The sequence below is a fragment of the Rhipicephalus sanguineus genome, chromosome 2 (genome assembly GCF_013339695.2).
Source record: "Rhipicephalus sanguineus isolate Rsan-2018 chromosome 2, BIME_Rsan_1.4, whole genome shotgun sequence".
NCBI lineage: Eukaryota > Metazoa > Arthropoda > Arachnida > Ixodida > Ixodidae > Rhipicephalus > Rhipicephalus sanguineus.
Genome location: NC_051177.1, coordinates 37,506,936 through 37,523,953, shown reverse-complemented (window position 1 = coordinate 37,523,953; position 17,018 = coordinate 37,506,936). Strand labels below are relative to the sequence as shown.

Below are 17,018 nucleotides of genomic sequence, written 5' to 3'. Positions count from 1 at the left end.
GCAAATGCAAAATAAACGTTATTTACAACAACTGTCGCTGCTCGAGTGCCTCTGTGAAGACTCCTGTGAGGTGAAGGGCGGCCAATCGGACGCTTTTCCGATCAACCTCCCAAAGCTTCCTCGCTTCATAATCCAAGTCTCTCGCCGAGTGTTATGTAAGTAAAACCGAAAAGGGATGATGCAGATGGGTATGTAATGCACAAGGAAGGAGACCAGTTGAACTGAAAATTAATGCTTTATGTTGAACTGAGCAGACTCGCCACGAAAAAGACAAAAGGACCGGAAGCCTTTGCCCTATCGGGGAAAATGGGGGCAAGCGATGCTTAGTGTGCGCGCTCGACGTACTACATTTATTTTCTTTCTTTCTTTGTATCACAACGTGCAATGCTCCCTCCCAACTGTTTCCTTCCTCCATGCCGGAAATTGGACCTTCATCCATGTGCTCAGTAGCATGACATTTCAGTTGCTAGAGGCAACGACGACGGTGATGTGGTCATATCCAGGCAACAACGAAATGTGGCAATGCGAAATTACAGGTCACCTCAATAAAAGATCAGACCACCACATCAGAAACAGCTGATTGCTGACAAGCCCATGATCGAGAGAGCATCGATTATTGGAAAACGGAACGTACAAATACTCATGGGACTGGCGCACCTTCAAGGGCGGCATTTCTGTACGCTCGCCAGCCCGAGTTTTCCATGTACACTGCTGCCACCGAATCTGGGAGTTATAAAAGCTTCACTTGAAAAGAAAGCGCAGCACCCATATGGGACAAACAGAGGTGTTAGAAACACTGTTAGGTAGCTGGGTTTGGCAATTAATGAGCCAGCTGCATGGGCCAAGCATCAATTGAACCAAAGCAGCAAGCTGGGCAAGTTGGTAAATTAACATCCTGAAAAATGGGCAGCACACCACAGACGAAGGACAAGCCATATGACGGCGATGACAAGTTACATGACAACACGAGAGTAAGTGCTCGTGTCTTCATCTCGCCTTCCTTGACAATCCCAAAGGCTAGACAGGCGACAGGCACGCCTTTGAGGAAAACAAAAGTGCCAAGTGTACGATGCATGACAACCTATGCTTCATTGGCGGGTTGAAAAGGACGCATCAATTCGTGCCAATGCTTTGGCGCTTCAAAATTCTAACTTTGGCTTGTCAACTCTTCTTCATATTTACTGGAGCCTGCTGCTTATAGGCTTCGAATAATCCAGTCTACATTTAATGCGTGCGTTTGGGTCAGGCCCACGTGACACTTCGATAAAAGCGATAATTCAAATAAAGTGATTTTGTTGTAATGAGAGCTCACTGTAGTACATACTACTGCTCACCTGCTTGGGCCTTGTGTATTGATTAGCATCCTAAGCTGTGCATTATGTGAAATGAACATTTCTCATCAAACTCGGGAATTGCCACATCTATTCAATCTGTTTAGTATCCTCATGATTTCCATCATAACTGTATACGTACTATTCCTTATCTGCAGAGCTTTCACCGTGACTAGACAAACTTAACTATGCAATCCATCCACAAGACACTGTTCATACTTCATTTTGGTACAGGCTGTTTAAAAACTGCACGCATCACATTAGGTAAATCTCCCTCCATGTATTTCGAACACTAACAATTATATAGTAGAAATCAATTCATAGTAAGGTGCAAACGCTGGTTTGGTTGACCACCATGTATGGAGTGCAGAAGTACAAACCCAGACAAACAAATTTGTGGGTTAAAGCAGGCATTCTGTTTTATTAGTTATGTTGTGTTCTGAGGGAAAGAGTGGATGCAGCAGGACTGTGAACTATTGCAACTAGTATCTGAACATCTCTTCTCAGCACACAACACTTAGTATGATATTAATGAGAACTAACAAACAATAACGCCAAGGAAAGTATAGGGGATGTTATTTGTAGTAATTAGGATATAAATGTGAAGAAAGTAAAGTGGACGAAAAGATAACTTGCCGCCGGCAGGGACCGAACCTGCGACCTTCGAATAACGCGTCCGATGCTCTACTACTGAGCTATGGCGGCGGTCATCCTCCCGTTCACTTTTTGGGTATATATGTGCATTTAAACCTTGGAGTGTTAGTCAGCGCCGATCGCAGCCATGGCGGCTAGTGTAGAACACTCTTTTTCTGCCTGTTGGCGTCACGTAACACATGATCTTTTTACGAGCTGGTAGCTGACCAATAATCCCTCGCATACTACCTGAAGGCATAAAGTCTGCCAGAACGAGACCCTTGCTATGAATGAAGGAAAGAAGGTGACTTTTCAAGGGCTCGTTTTTCTTTGTTAGACACAATATTAATATTGTGTCTAACAAAGAAAAACGAGCCCTTGAAAAGTCACCTTCTTTCCTTAACACATAGTATGCATACATACTATGACGGTGACACATAGCATCCATTTGAACTGTGGAAATGTTAGACAAGAAAAAAATGAATTGATACAGTCTGCTTTTAGCACACTAAAATATACCATCCCTCAAAATTTCATTTGTATATGATACAAACTTTTAAAATTTTCTTAAAAGGCCAGTCTCCCCTTATATGAAAAGTTTACTTACCAAAAACAGGTGCCAGCTTGCTCAAAATGGAGCACAATGTGTTGCACAATGAAAATGCTGTTGCATGGTATTAACATGATGCGCTACGGAATACAATATGTTGCTGCTGTGCTGATAAAAAAAGCAGCTAGTCAGATGACCGGAAGCACTAATGCTGCTCAACTCCTAAACAGTGTGCTGTGCACCATCTCATTGCAGACATTCGCAAACGGGAGACATGCGAATTCCTCAATAATAATGTGTGTTCCTAAATGTCAAGCCCTCAGACCAAGACGTTGAATAAATGGCGAAGAACTTGCATAGCAGCACCATGGTGATGACAGGCACATATAGTTTGTTACGTAACTCACAGTAGTGTCAGTGGGAGGCAGTGCACTGTAGCCAATAATAAAGGAGTCTTTTACTACATTTAATAACAATAAAAGCAAGGGCAGACTTGCAAGTCCGGTCAACAAAATGTGGCTTAGCAGTCACACCTACAACAGCTCAACACCACCGAGACAACACACTTCGTTCAGTTTTCAGTCGGGCCCAGCCTCCAGGCCAGCGAAAAAGTCTTCGCTCGGTGGTCGAAGGTTTTCCACAGACGACACATCCCAGAACTTGACACGCTGGTCGTGCGAGCAGCTGGCCACAAGGTGACTGTCACGAGACACCGACAGACTCTCAACTGGGAAGTGGCCGTGCGAACCCAGCACACCCAGGCATTTGTTAGGCAGCACGCTTGCAACCCTGCAAAATAAAAGATGATTCTGCTGTACTGTTCTTGTCAATGGGGAGTGAAAGTCTTGGACACGGTAAAGCAAGCTGAGAGCAAAAATACACTAAAACGCACTCATGCAGAACTACAGCAATTCTGATCATTTTTTTCACAATATCAAACGTGCTTTTCGGCATAAGGCCAATTCTCTGTTCTCACTGCTACAACAAGCTTGCTGGCCAACTAGGAATGTTTAAAAACAAGTTAGCTGTTCAGGAGTGCTTTAGAGATGGCTAGTTATGGCACGACTGTCAGGCGCATGGCTGAGATGGCACAGATACACAACAAAACTGTCTTGAGAACATCAAAAAATAATGATAATTAATTCCTGCAGTATTGTGATCATGGAGCACACCATAGATCGGGACTCTGCAATAATTTTGACCACCTGGGATCAATTAACGTGCACCTAAATCTAAGCACCAGGATCTTTTTGCACTCAGACCCATCAGAATGCAGCTTCCAAGAGAACACAAAATGAACACGGACCTACCACTAGGTTCGCGTCTTTCATGTTCTTGTGTCAGCTTTCTCGTGTATGAGTGCTATCTCAGTAGCCGAAGTATACAACTTACAATCAAGAATTCTTATGGCCTTTCTTAAGCTCTTTTAGCTGGTTGTCACTATTTTCCGATGCAAGGGTTCTGGCCTTTGAAGTCGGACTGGGACATTATGACATCACGTGTATCCACCTGTACGCGACTGCTCCACACCTTTGAGTTTCGTTTTGTTCCTTTTCGTGTGTGTGTTCTGTCATGTGAGTGTTCGCTAGCCACTTGAAGGGGCCTCCTCCTTGTTTATGGGCTGCTGAGATTGGTTTTCGCCACGGGGCCCCGGGGCACACCAAGTTTCCTTGAATGCGTGGAATTGGGTCCTCGCCGGCTGCCCAGACCCTCCGACTTCGTGGAACCATTAGTGCGCGCGCATGTGTGTGTGTGTGTGTATGCGTGTTTGTGTCAACATGCACGTTTGTGTGCTCGGATCTGTGGCCGTGAAAACGAGAGTGAAAAAGTGCGGGAAGGACGAGACAGACAGAGAAGAGCGAGCAACAAAGAAGAGTCTGCGAAGTGCGAGCGATTTGAACGGTTGTGCGTTTGTGCGGTGCGATTAGAGCGATTGTGCGTTGTTAGCGGTGTGATTTGAGCGGATGTGCGTATGAGACTGTGTTATGAGTTTTGCGTTGTAAATAGGTTTTTGATAATTAAATGTAAACTTCCTTTTTCCCCTTTTAATCGTGCGTTGCGTTTTCTATTGTATATTTTACTTTACGCCATTTACGGCCATCCTTTGACGCTAACACACCGAAGAGACGCAAGCTACCATATCACTATCTCAGAATTAGAAAGCAATGCTCTCCATGCATAAAAAATTAGCACAGCTTCACACACTTAACGTCGTAAAGACTGATGAAACAACAGAGCTGGTGGCTTTTGCTTAGCTTTAGGGCCTGTTTTATTAAGTACTATTTTAGCTGTGGTATAGCAATGACAATGTGATGCCACTAAGCCGTCCGTTGGCTACGGTTGTAGCCACTCTTTCTCGATGACGAAAGTCTTCCAGGACTCGCAAGCCAGGGTTGAATTCTCTTCGGTGCTGGGTGGTCAAGTGGTCTTCCTCCTGATAGGCCTTGTCGTAGCGTAGTCGTAACGCCACCTCCCTAAATTGAAACTCAGGGTCTTTGGCGCATCGCTCTCGCTTAGCCTCGGCTTCCTTTGCTGGGAACTTGGGATCGGCACGTCGTCGTTGCGCCCATACTCGAGCAGCTTACCGTCATTTCTCTATCCGTGCCACTTTCTTCCGGAGACAGTTGCTTCTTCATCCTTGCCATACTCATCGCCGAACGTTGGAATGCTCTGCGCCAACAATGCACGCTTTTATACTTCTAAGTAGAACCCCCGCTATCTCAACCCAGAAAGCGTCATGCTGCCTTCGCCTCTGTCTCCTTGGCTCTGCCCATTTGCCTCTCGGTGCGCTCTCTCCCTCTCTCATCCTTGCCGCTCTCCGAGCGCTCGTCCTGTGTGTATCTCTTCTTAGTCCCTTTGTTTCATTCGCGCTTCTCAAGGATGAACCTGTGCCTGGCGCACACTTCTCATTGGCTCTCCTCCTCCTTGGCACCGCCCACACCACCTGCACCTCTGCTCCTCGCTCCATTTCCACTCCATCACTTGCCTCGCTTGGCTATACTATACTTTCTCTCTCCCCTCCCTCCCTTCAATTAGCCGGTAAGTTCAGCAGTTCAACATTGACCTTAAACAGCTCCGCTTTTAAAAACTAGAACGAGGCTGATCAGACCATGAAACTTGTGCACAAAACTTATGCAGGTCCAGATGCACAAATTGCAGATGTCTCTGCAATACCAATCGTTTCTACGAGCTCCCGTAAGATGTGATGCATTTATCCTTTAAATTGACAAACATACAGCAATAAAATACAAAGGTACAAAAGTATCTTTCTGCACTAGATGCACATGTAAGTCTTTTGTAACAGGCCTACAAATTTCATTCCAACGTACCGAACACGACCATCAGCAGTACCCAAGCAGTAGAGGTCTTCGGTGATGGCAGCCAGACTGTCAACAGCTTGTGAGCGGCCCAGTGGGAGCCGGTCATCCATGTTGTCCCAGCGGCCCCAGCTGAACAAGTTCACACTGCCATCACCAGCACCAACCAGCACCTTACGACCATGCTGAAAAAAAAAGAAAGCATCACCACCACTAAAGACTCACATTTCTGCAAAGTAGGACAAGATGACAACCTAATTTAACTGCACATGGAAATGTTGCCACATACAGGGGTGTAAGTGGGCTTCAGCCTTTTGGAGCAACTCAGGGAGCAGGAATAATGCTGTTTTGGAGCAGCTTTGGAGCGGTAAAATGGGAGTTTTGGAGCAGCTTCGGAGCATCAAGAAGTGTGTTTCGAAGTGTAAGTTAGTTTTGGAGCAGACTTCTCGGGTCAAACATGATCGTTAATTGAAATCTATTTCTGGTTAACACAAATAATTCCAGTGGTTTTTACTAAACATCCAATACTGATGAGCCGACCAGACTTACCACAAATTAATAATATATATGCACATATGATCCCATCATTAAAACATCACAGCTGACAGAGCAATAACGTGGAGAAAAACAAGATACTATAAGCGATGCTTTGGATCACTACAGTTGACTAGACCTCAGACAAACGGGAGAATGTTCATGTCAATAAAACAATGTAGCTGAGATGAACAGAAGACTAGAGATAAGATAAAAAAAAGTTACCTTCATTCTAAACCTATTGACACTCTATAAAATAAATTTAAAAAGCTTAACTTCCGTCATTGAGAAATGACAGAACACGAGAACTGAGCACTTGCAAGCACCACGAGTTATCCCAAATACAACGTGACCGAATGACACTGGATATGGATGCGGCTGCATCCTTTGTGTAGCCAACGTTCAGTGTTGCTCAGTCGACGCGATAAGACTCGACTAGATTTGGCGCTTTGCACTTCCAATGGTCAATTTTCACGGGAATTGCCATTTCTGCTCAGCAGGCCAAGTTGGCGCAGAATGGCGCAATTGGCGCAGCACTTCCACCCCTGCACATAAATCAACTTTTTCTTTTTCTCGGGCACGCTGACTTTCAGAAACACTCACATAACTGGAAAATTAATTACGCCTAAACTCCACTATAATTTTTCAGTGCAACCAGTGTCCAGAAGCCACCAGGCCTATAACATCAAGCTAGTCAGACACTAATGTAGCATCTATATGCAGGGTCATCAAGGCATATTAGGAAGATTTACTACTATGAGAAAACAAACCTAAAATAGAAGGAAAAAGATCAGTTTATTTGTACGATACGTACAGTGTTATAAAAAAAACCTTTCCAAAGAAACCATTCAATGTAAACTCTGTCTGTTACCATGACCTTGAGCCCAGGCCTGAAAATGCTGCTGGCACACTTGCCTCCTCTATGTTGAGGTTCATTGTCACCTGCTCTAAGCGTGCCCTCAAGGTGTTCTTGGCGCTGTGATATTTTGCTAACCTTTGCCTCTATGAAACCTCCAACACAGTGGTACAGTCGCCGACCATTTATTCGGACTCAGTAGGAAGCGTCGAAAAGTACGAATAATCGAAAGTCCGAAAAAAGGGATTCACCAGAAAAAAGCCGCCATTAATGCTCCAGTAGCCGGAAAAAATTGTCAATGCATCTGCACACAAGCACGATCAGATGGCCAAGTCGGCCTGTATTTCAGCCAGTGTTCGGCCATAACTGTAGGTTGTAGTGCTGTTACGGCCTGCGCTAAATCCGCATTTGATAACAGTAGTGTGGGTGGCGCTTCGTCGGAGTGACTGTTCACCTGCGCTGGTTTGGGGACCTGAAAGACGATCTCATCATCATCCAACTCAGCGAAAACTCCTGAGCAACATCAGATTGAGGGCGACCGCCTTCAATCTGACGAATAATTGCGGCTTTTTTCGCCATCGTCAGTGTCTTGTAGTTGCCACGTTTCTTCGTTAGTACCGACGGCGCAAATGGAAAAGGTGGCGTCGGAGCCATTTCAGTAGATCAGGCCTCGCACGTCAAGCAACGAACAAGAGAGCGAGACACAGATCAGGCCTAGCCGCAGAAATAACTGACAAGCAAACGCTCAAATGTCAAAAGGGAATGACGTCAGGCTAGTTCGTGCTGCAGCGCTTGTGGTTGTGTCCTTTTCTTGTCTGTTTCGTACTTGTGGCCATTTCGAATGTCACACCGAGCTGACTCCAAGTGTGGCTTCGCTTGGCTTGTGGCTTGACTGTGGTAGCCATTCAATGGACACTCGGCTGACTAAAGCCAAAAAACAGCTGTTACGTGTAGCCAAAACACATAGCCTTCGAGATCGGCAACATTTGCACTGGCACCATCTCCAGTCATAGCCCGTGCAACCTTTCAGTCCTGGCAACTTGGCGAAAAACATTGTGGACAGCTGGTCATGGCATTCGATGCCGTACTCATTCAGCCAGCCGGAGTCCGAAAAATCTAACGGCGCACTGTGGGGCGTCCGAATTTTCGGTCGTGAGTTTCTATTACTTCAATGGGAAGAGTGGTGGTGTCACAAAGGTGTCCAAATAAACGGGAATGTCCGAATTTTCAGCGTCTGAATAAATGGTCGGCAACTGTATATCGGGTTGCAGTTGGGGCTGAACTAGTCAGGCAACCAGTGGTAAGGTACCTTAATGAGAAGCCACGATTGTGTCTCCTTTGACTTATGTGCCAGAGCCAAGTCCTGCTGAAACACGTGTACAGTCGCGCTCAATATGACTTGCAACATGGGATCGCGTGAACTCACCAGTTCAGGGATGGCGCATGGACTCACCAGTTCAGAGATGGCGCATGGCTACAACTTGACTTAAATTCCCCAATTAAATTATATTTTAGATGCGAAGTATCTTAAGGCGGAGCTCAATCCGGTGGTGGTGTGCGGCGTGACCACCCTTACTGCGCATGCGCATACCCTCTCCGCACACCTCCTCTCCATTCCCCCTGTCATCTACCCTCTCCCATTTCCCCTCTCCACTCACCAATCTCATACCCCTCTCCCATCCCCCTTTCCACTCTTCCTCTGAAACGCGAGCTAGACATGCCCAAATTCTCTCCTGCGCAACGCCGCGATGAGCTCGAGCACATGCGCGTGCCCTCCCCTTCTCTCTCCTCTCCTACGCTGCCCCCTCTCGCCCACCTGTCGACCGCGTTCCCCGCTCGCCCTGTGAGAATTAACGGCCAGGCTAGATGGAAGATACGACGCACGTAGCGTCGCTCTTCGCGTTCCACGACGCGAGCTCGGTAGCATGCCCAACGAACGCCAACGGAACGCAATCGTGCAAGTGCTCCGGCTTCGCATCTACTCATGGTCCCCTTTAGCGGGAGATGGTGTAATTTTTTCTTATTTGGGATCACGCCCAAATTAGATTAACAGCGTTTAGTTGTGAAAATAAGTAATAGTGGAAGCCATCGGTGACCTTAAAGCTTGTCAGGCCACGCGCTCCCGTGTTTCAAGTCACATTGAGCGTGACTGTACATCCTTCCACAGCCCCTCTCTTATATCCAGGCCTTCACAGCAGTCTCCAGCATAATATTCGGAAGTCCCCCTCAGGCGATCCTCAAGAAAATTCACATACCATGGTGTCACCCCTTATGCTCACCACACCCAACACCCCCCACATAGGCAAGAATTTCGGCCTGCATGACCATTGGTACATCAGTCGCAATCTGGCATATCAAATGATCCTTTTGGTAGTTCCATGCCTCGTCTCAAATGAAGATTTTCTCATTCATGAACAGCTTTAGCAAGTGTTGGTATACTCCAGGTCATTCAGGAGAGCCTAGGCCTTCACCTTCCTGTCAAGTTTGGCATCCTCAGTTGATAATTGGTGGCTTCTCAGCATAAACGATGTTAATAACTGAAAACATAGCGTGCGCGAGAAGAAGAGAGGGACGAGAAACGGCGCGTGGCACGAGGAGCTTCTTCTTTGGCTGAAATAAACGGCAGCGTTGGGACGCGCTGCTCGATCTCTTCAGGCATATTTTCCTCAAAACCAGGTTAATATTAGAACGAAGTCTTCGGATTTTACAAACGACACACACTGCAGGTCTTCGTGCACTGTCAGGCTGATTGTGGATCTTGACATGCCCATTGCTTTTCTGAGGCCGTTCACATTAGCCCATGAGTCTTGGTGAAGTGAAACATAGCACAGAGGCATGTGGAACACATAACTGATCTTCACACCCACATCAATGTCAACATGCACAGAATATCTGTTACTACGTTCTGCCACACAAATTCAGATGTTTAGTCAATTATGCATGCATGAATTTTCAGAAACGAAAGACTACTTGCCTTGAGCAAAGCGAGTGACAGAAACTCATCTTCGAGAGGTTCTGACTGCAACTGGAGAGCTCGCTGCCTCAGATTGAAGGCTGTCAGTGTTCCATCACCACTGCATGGTCACCGCATGTGACATTCAGAGCCAATTCAGTGCGCCACAATGTTACGAGCATTAGCTTAGTTACAACTGTCACATGGCCTCGTACATTGAATCATTTTCTATTTTTATTAAGGCCTCCTCTTTTCCACCAAGAAACTTTGGCTGGCTTTGCTTATCCAAACAACAAAGATGCAGCCTAAAAACTTTGTTTACACAATGGCATTAGCCCCGCCACGCAATGACATATTGTAAACAAAACTTGTCACTGTGGCACAATTCAAAAACAAAAGATAAGCCAGTGCATGTGAAGTGCCAGGAATGATTAGCAAAGCTAAGTGCACAAGTATGAAGTGCGCAGCTTAATGATTCACTGTTAAACACTTCCAAAGGAACTGACACACAACAGCAAAACAAGTCTGACATGCCAAACAAAAAGGACGGGGAATGACAGGTGACGAAAGAACACAATAGCAGAGCGAAGCACAGAGGCATGTTACTCCAGGTGACACATGTTTTTCACTGCACCGCTGAAAAGAGGTGACTGCTCCAAAAGTGTATCCACAGTGAACATCCTCCAGCACATGAAGAAGGATAAACAATCAGTGGTAGATTAGCATAGTGCTACCTGCTCCAATTACGTGCAAGAAGCGTGAAAGCTGCAAAATGCCTGCACATAAATATTCGTAAAATAGTTCTTTCATGATCATAGTCCATCTGAGAACTATTCCTTCATCAAACCTCATTTTTCTAGCAGCGTTTTATGGATCTATGAAATTCTGTAGCAACATATCACAAAAGAGTTGGCTAAGTCTCCTCAAGGCATGCTTGTATCATTTCCACACCATTGGGGGCCTATGTACACCACATCATTAAATCTCTTTTAAACAGTCTCTAGATCTCTCCAATGGAAAAGTATCAGTTATGTTTTTGTACAAATGGCAGCCAGATTTTAAATTGATGCCAGAAAAGCAATGCCAGTGACATCACAGAGACACGTATAACAAACTCAAGCACAAACCTCACACACATATATCAGGCACGCAAAAACACCTCGGCACATATCTCATAAAGAGCTTTTCTGTCTCCCTCATTTGATATAAAATATATAAAACATACCAGACACTGCAACTATGTTACACCAGATAGCAGACAAAGACTGCGACAGCCTCAACAACACTAACACAGAGCTTTCATGGCAGGTTTCGAAAGACAGTCTGAGTGGATCACTCATGTTAATTTCATTGAGGCCCTATCAATGAGATTGCACATGCAGGCCCTGTACTCAATACTCCTACAACAGTGTCAACCTCGTGAGATTTGGTACATTGTTGGTTCCAGAGACACTTATTTTTGTATTCCCTATGCAATGAGGTGTTCAGTGCAACTCGTTGAGCAGGCAGTCTGGGCATCTTCATATTCCTTTTCTTAATATTAATTTAATTTACAATGAAACAAACAAAGATATCAGAATGGTAAAATTCTGAAAAATGGCAGCCACAGGGGGACACACTATTGCTTTAAATAAATGTGTAAGTTCACTTCTCTTACCCCACATCCACATACGCCCATTGAATTTTTTTTTATTTGCGGTTTTAAAGCAGGGTAATTCCGATTTCTGGTTTTTGCAGATGATTTTTTGATCAGGAAGGAAGATCACACAAGTGAGTCCTGTTTAGCTTTCACCTGACCTGTTGGGGGCACCAATAGCTGCTGTATGCACTCCCAAACAAACGCAAAAATAATAATAATAATAAAGGGCACCAGCTGAATAGGGTGTCTCAGCTAACATGATCTTCATACCTTGACACCAACATCCTCATTCTACCCCTCCATATTTTGCGTGTATAGAAACTTCTATGTTTGGATTTTTTTTTTCAATAACTATTAATGAATATATCCCTGCTACATGCACCGTAGTATATTAAACTGCCAATGCAACCTACAGCTAGAACGTGCAGAAAGTCCGCAGCATTCTTCTTAATACATAGTAAATCAATGTGGATGCTTCTGCAAGAACAGAACTAGGTACATGTTCATGTGCAGAAGCTACTGGTAATTTTTTGTTGTTCACGCTCGAGTAGACAATTACAAATAATTGGCTAAATACTGTACCATCAGAACCGACTTTACTTTAGAGGTCGCAGCAGTACAAGCAATAAGTGTGCAGGCACTAATATCATGACATGCCAAGGAGTCTCGGCATGTGTTTCGCAACAATATGAAGCCGATGTGTCATCTCAGAAGCAGTGCAGTCGATAAAAGTAGTAACTCGCCCATTTGTTTTGCCCACATATCTGCTATTCCAGCCCTCTCAGGTGAGCTTCCCCGCTAAGCTTGCTTTAGAATGCTGCATTCCTGTGTGCTGCCTCGTGCAGGTGTGTAACCCTGTGGTATTTTTCATGTTTCATGGGCTTTCTTCTATTTCTGCAAAAATTTTGCTTGACACATCCTAAACTTGATGTTTCTTATAACATTTTTACAATTTCCTGATTACTCCCTAAAAATGGTGATCATAACTGTAATTAACTATAATTAAATGTCAAACGATTTCTGGTGGTCTCTCAATCGAACTTCAATCAACGTCTACTTGCCTTTGCTCAGATAAAATATGCAGGAAGATAATTGCGCGAAACTTGAAAGGGACACCACAAAGGAGACAAACGAACAGATCGAGTGCCAACTACCAACTGTTTTATTGATCACAGAGCGTCAATTAAATAGGCCATCCACTGCACAGCCTGTGGATGTGAGGCACGATTTCATCAGGTTAAGATAGTGGGGCATAGCAAGAACACGTGTGCTCTGGAAGTTTTGGAAGCTTTTATAGTCAAAACTGAAGGTAATAGCTGTGTGAGTGAGGCCTCGATATCGCTTTACGGTGCATAAATGTCTTTTTTGATGAATAAGGTGTGTTAGCTGTTGGTGTGCGTCTGTGCAGTTCTGTTCAGATGGCCTATTTAAGTGAGGCTCTACGGTCAATAAAACAGTTGGTAGTTTGCGCTCAATCTGTTCGTGTGTCTTCTTTCTGGTGTCCCTTTCAAGTTTCGCGCAATTATTTTCCTGCATAAAATGAAACAACTAGCCCCTCAAGACGTCCTGATCAACTCAGATAAAATAATTTATCCATACCTGCCAAGTTTGGAGAAATGGAATCCGGGAGATCTACTCAACGAGGGGGGGGGGGTACTGCGATAGCAATTATATGGACATTGTCAGCTGGATTTTGCGGTCGCCGCTGATCTGTACAGAGTCCAAACCGATAACATCGCTTACGCATTGTATGTTTCACATGCGAGTGAAAGCGCGCCAGTGCTAGGGACGAACGCGGTTGAAGCAGAGATGAAACGACCCGGCCGTCACCTCGGGCGAAGGGCACTTGCGATAACATTGCTCCGCGTGTGAGGGCTGTCATCGCTTGCTTACCAGTTATTTCGTCGAGCAATTGGGACCGTAAGGGGTGCCGTTGAGACGGGGACGGTCGCGAGCGCTGGCGAACGCGCTATCTCGACTCGACAGACATCGGTAATGGCTACCCTTTTAAGTGCTGAGCTCTCCACTTAAAGCAGTAGTGAAAAAAAGTTTTAAAGGCGAAATAACAGCACCACGTTTTCCTCACGCCTGCTCTCTCAGTAAACATGGCGTCCGCGATGCCGACTGAACTGTGTGCGGCCGCAAACTCGCCGCCTCGTTCTCCGACAGAAAGTGTCACTAAATGTGACAGAAAGTGGCTATCAAAACAGACCAAACTCCGAGCTCACCGGAGTGAGCGAGCGAATAGTTAAGCGTATCAAGGCTGAGGCTCTGCGGGCCCCACTTGCCTCCCCGAAGCGCAAGAAATTGAATTCCTCGGGCCAAACTGAGAAGCGCATCACCGGCAAGACGCGGCTGCAGCGCCACGTTTGCGCTGGCAGCACTGCGGCGCAAAGTGCACAGCTACTTCATGCACAATGAAACTGAGTTGAACCTTTCTACCATCGTTAAAAAAAAAAGAAGAGGAATCCTTTCTATTACGTGGCCAGACAAAGCACCGGACGCGCAGGGAAAGCTGGATTTCCGGGAGATTTTCCTGTGACCGTGCAACCGGGAGAAACGTTCAAAATCCGGGAGTCTCCCGGGTAATCCGGGAGACTTGGCAGGTATGTTTATCTTTCATAATACTTGGTCCGTGTTACCTGGAACACCCTGCATAAGCCTCCAGTAAATGTGAAAAAAGTGCACTGTTTTCACTTGTAGCAGATTATGGCAACTACTGAATGAGTGAAATGTACAGGAGGACTTCATTGTTGTCTGTTCTTCTACTGAATCTTGAAATTTCATACCCTTCAGTAGCATGAGCAAACATATATAGCTTTTTTCCAGATCAAACACAGGACAACATGAGAAACAGTTGGATACAGAATGATTTACAGTATAACAAGAACACGACACAGCACACATGTGATGGTTAAGGTCAGCCTTCACAGAAAGCTCACCGAGGCGCCCAAGCGAACTGACCTGGTGGCCAGCAGTACCCTGTGGTTGTCACCTGTGGCCAAGTCACTGATGAAGTCATCACTTTCTCGGCATTCCATGACGGCGGCATTGGTCCGGCGGTCCCACACCTACAGAGGTCACGTGCCCGTCACAGACTTTTAACATGCTTACTTACACACATATAGACAACATACATAAGGCCTGCATGACACGTGTCAACTATCAAATGTACTCAGGTAAGTTGTTCACATTTTCATGACATTGTCTAGAGCCCGCTGAAGTAAGCCTTGCGAATAAGGCACGACTGTTTGCGAGTTCGTGTACAGCCATGGACAAATAAATTGCTAGCGAGAGGTCAAAATGTAGAACGCGTTTTGAAAGCACTAGCTTGTCAGCATGATCTCACACTGCTCCTTATCAGCTTGCACTAAGCATAAGACCTGAAATCGTGATGGTATTACAGATGAAGGTTTCATATGTGTATGTCACATGAATGGGGTGTGCTATGACCTCCCACTAGCCCTGTACAATTAATAGAGGCCCTGAACCGCCCCTTGAGGTTCACGAAAAGACATATTTAATGGATAGGAGAAAGAGCCGTGGCAATGTCAGCCGAATTTTTTAGCAGCGCACAGTGCATTAAGTTCACAAGTGGAGTGGAAAGTTCAAACACCTTCTTCTCAAACAGTGCGGCACAGCTGCCAGAGGTTGTCATCTCACGTCTGTTGGCAGACTGCGATTGAGAGTTGGTAGTAACACTGCCCCTCTCACTCAGACTCGAGTGTGGATAGAAAAGGCAAACACTGCACTAATAGTATTTCAGCTTGTACAATGGTTTTCTTGATGATTATTTTGGGGCTATATTTATCGGAGACACTTGCTTATAAAGCACTTCTGACGTTCTTAAGAAAGGTGGTGCAGGGCCCTTTTAAATTGCAGACTTCGCTACACTGCTGATCAATCATATTCTGAGAGAAGGAAAGATAAGATAGTGTTCAAAGAGGGCTTCGATGAAGCGATCCAGTCTAACATACCTTGACGCAACCATCATCATCACCGGATGCTAGTAGGTGCTCGTCCACAACACACAGGCTATAGATGGATGCACTGCATAATGGAAGTAAATTTGATTAGCTTAATTATGATTGATGGGTCTGCACAACCCACCTGTGGGCCTCTGAGAGGCGCTGAGCCAGTGCACCCGAATTCAGATCCACCATGCACAGGGACTGATCCTTGGAGCCCGTAAAGAGTATTGAACCATCGGCCGAGAACCGGAGTTTGCGGCAGGACGAGCGATGGTGCGTCAGGTGCAGTAGTTCGCGACTAGGACCGTCCAAGGAATACGAATGGACAAACGCGTCCCCATCTACCGTGCCAATGGCCACAGCATCCCGTGTTGGATGGCAGCTGACGTCGGTGAGAATAGTTTCAAATGGTATGTCAGCTGGCGCACAGCCAGCACCGATCTGTGGATCCGAGCTCGGCTGCTTTGGTTCGTCATCGCTGCTGTCACTGCCGTCACTAACGTCACTGGCGTCATCGACGTCACTTCGATCACTGCTGTCACTGACGTCAGACATGATCGCTGCAAGAGATTCCTGGGTCACCTTCCTGAACAATACTCGGTAATGCACAAAAGCTACTTGATAAAAAAATTCGTGGAGGATTTGCACAACGTACAGTGCAGTTCTAGTTGGTGATATAACGTAGGATTTGCCAATTTTGCATGTTGACCAAACATATCGTCTAGGCGAGCATTGGCAAAGGCATGCGCAAGCACTTCAGAGGCTGATAACATTTGTTTTTGTTCATGGCAGCAAACTTCTATCAGTGTGCTGCAAAACGAGGCAAGAATTTTACAGCGCTGATCCTACAATTTCTTTACATCGTGATTCCATGCTCCATGGAAGAGCAAGCAGCATCAAAACGTGCCACGGGGATCAGGTTAACTTCGTCGCTCACACAGTACTGCACAGGTTTACATGACAGTGACAAATCCATCATTTAGCTTATGTTCATGTCAAAACGATAAGAGCACCTCAGCCATGTGGAGATACTTGCCGGCAATCGCAGGGCGACGAGACAACCGACAAAAAGAACTGGCCGCCTGTTTTGGGGAACACTTTCTTTCGTCCAACCCAGGAATTAAGCGCTTCGCCACTCAAAACTTTAACGCGCACTGCGGATAAACAAATAACTAACGACACGCGTGCTTAGCGCGAGCTACAGTGTACTGTAGCGCTGGGGCTTCGCGGCGAG

General features: G+C 45.7%; 1 protein-coding gene across 2 annotated transcripts; it reads right to left on the bottom strand.

Annotated features, from left to right (window-relative positions):
• Positions 1-2,373: 2,373 nt before the first annotated feature.
• On the bottom strand, positions 2,374-16,999 carry LOC119382776 (WD repeat-containing protein 55). 2 transcript variants are annotated; one of them, XM_037650625.2, is made up of 7 exons: positions 16,798-16,995; positions 15,924-16,344; positions 15,791-15,863; positions 14,778-14,884; positions 10,196-10,295; positions 5,844-6,016; positions 2,374-3,303 (listed from the first exon to the last, which is right to left on the bottom strand). In XM_037650625.2, exons 2-7 carry the CDS (start codon positions 16,337-16,339, stop codon positions 3,093-3,095), a joined length of 1,080 nt encoding a protein of 359 aa, XP_037506553.1. In that variant the 5' UTR covers positions 16,340-16,344; positions 16,798-16,995; the 3' UTR covers positions 2,374-3,092. The 2 variants fall into 2 exon arrangements, with proteins under 2 accessions (XP_037506553.1, XP_037506552.1); XM_037650624.2 differs by having other exon boundaries at positions 2,375-3,303; positions 16,821-16,999.
• Between the last annotated feature and the right edge of the window lie 19 nt (positions 17,000-17,018).

What these genes read in the sequence shown, in the direction of transcription:
- LOC119382776 (XM_037650624.2), bottom strand. Translation starts at nt 16,339, where the DNA reads ATGTCTGACGTCAGTGACAGCAGTGATCGAAGTGACGTCGATGACGCC. An exon ending in AGGGTACTGCTGGCCACCAG is followed by an intron (nt 10,296 to 14,777) that starts GTCAGTTCGCTT and finishes GTGACCATGCAG; the next exon opens with TGGTGATGGAACACTGACAG. An exon ending in TGTCACTCGCTTTGCTCAAG is followed by an intron (nt 6,017 to 10,195) that starts GCAAGTAGTCTT and finishes TTTTTTTTTCAG; the next exon opens with CATGGTCGTAAGGTGCTGGT.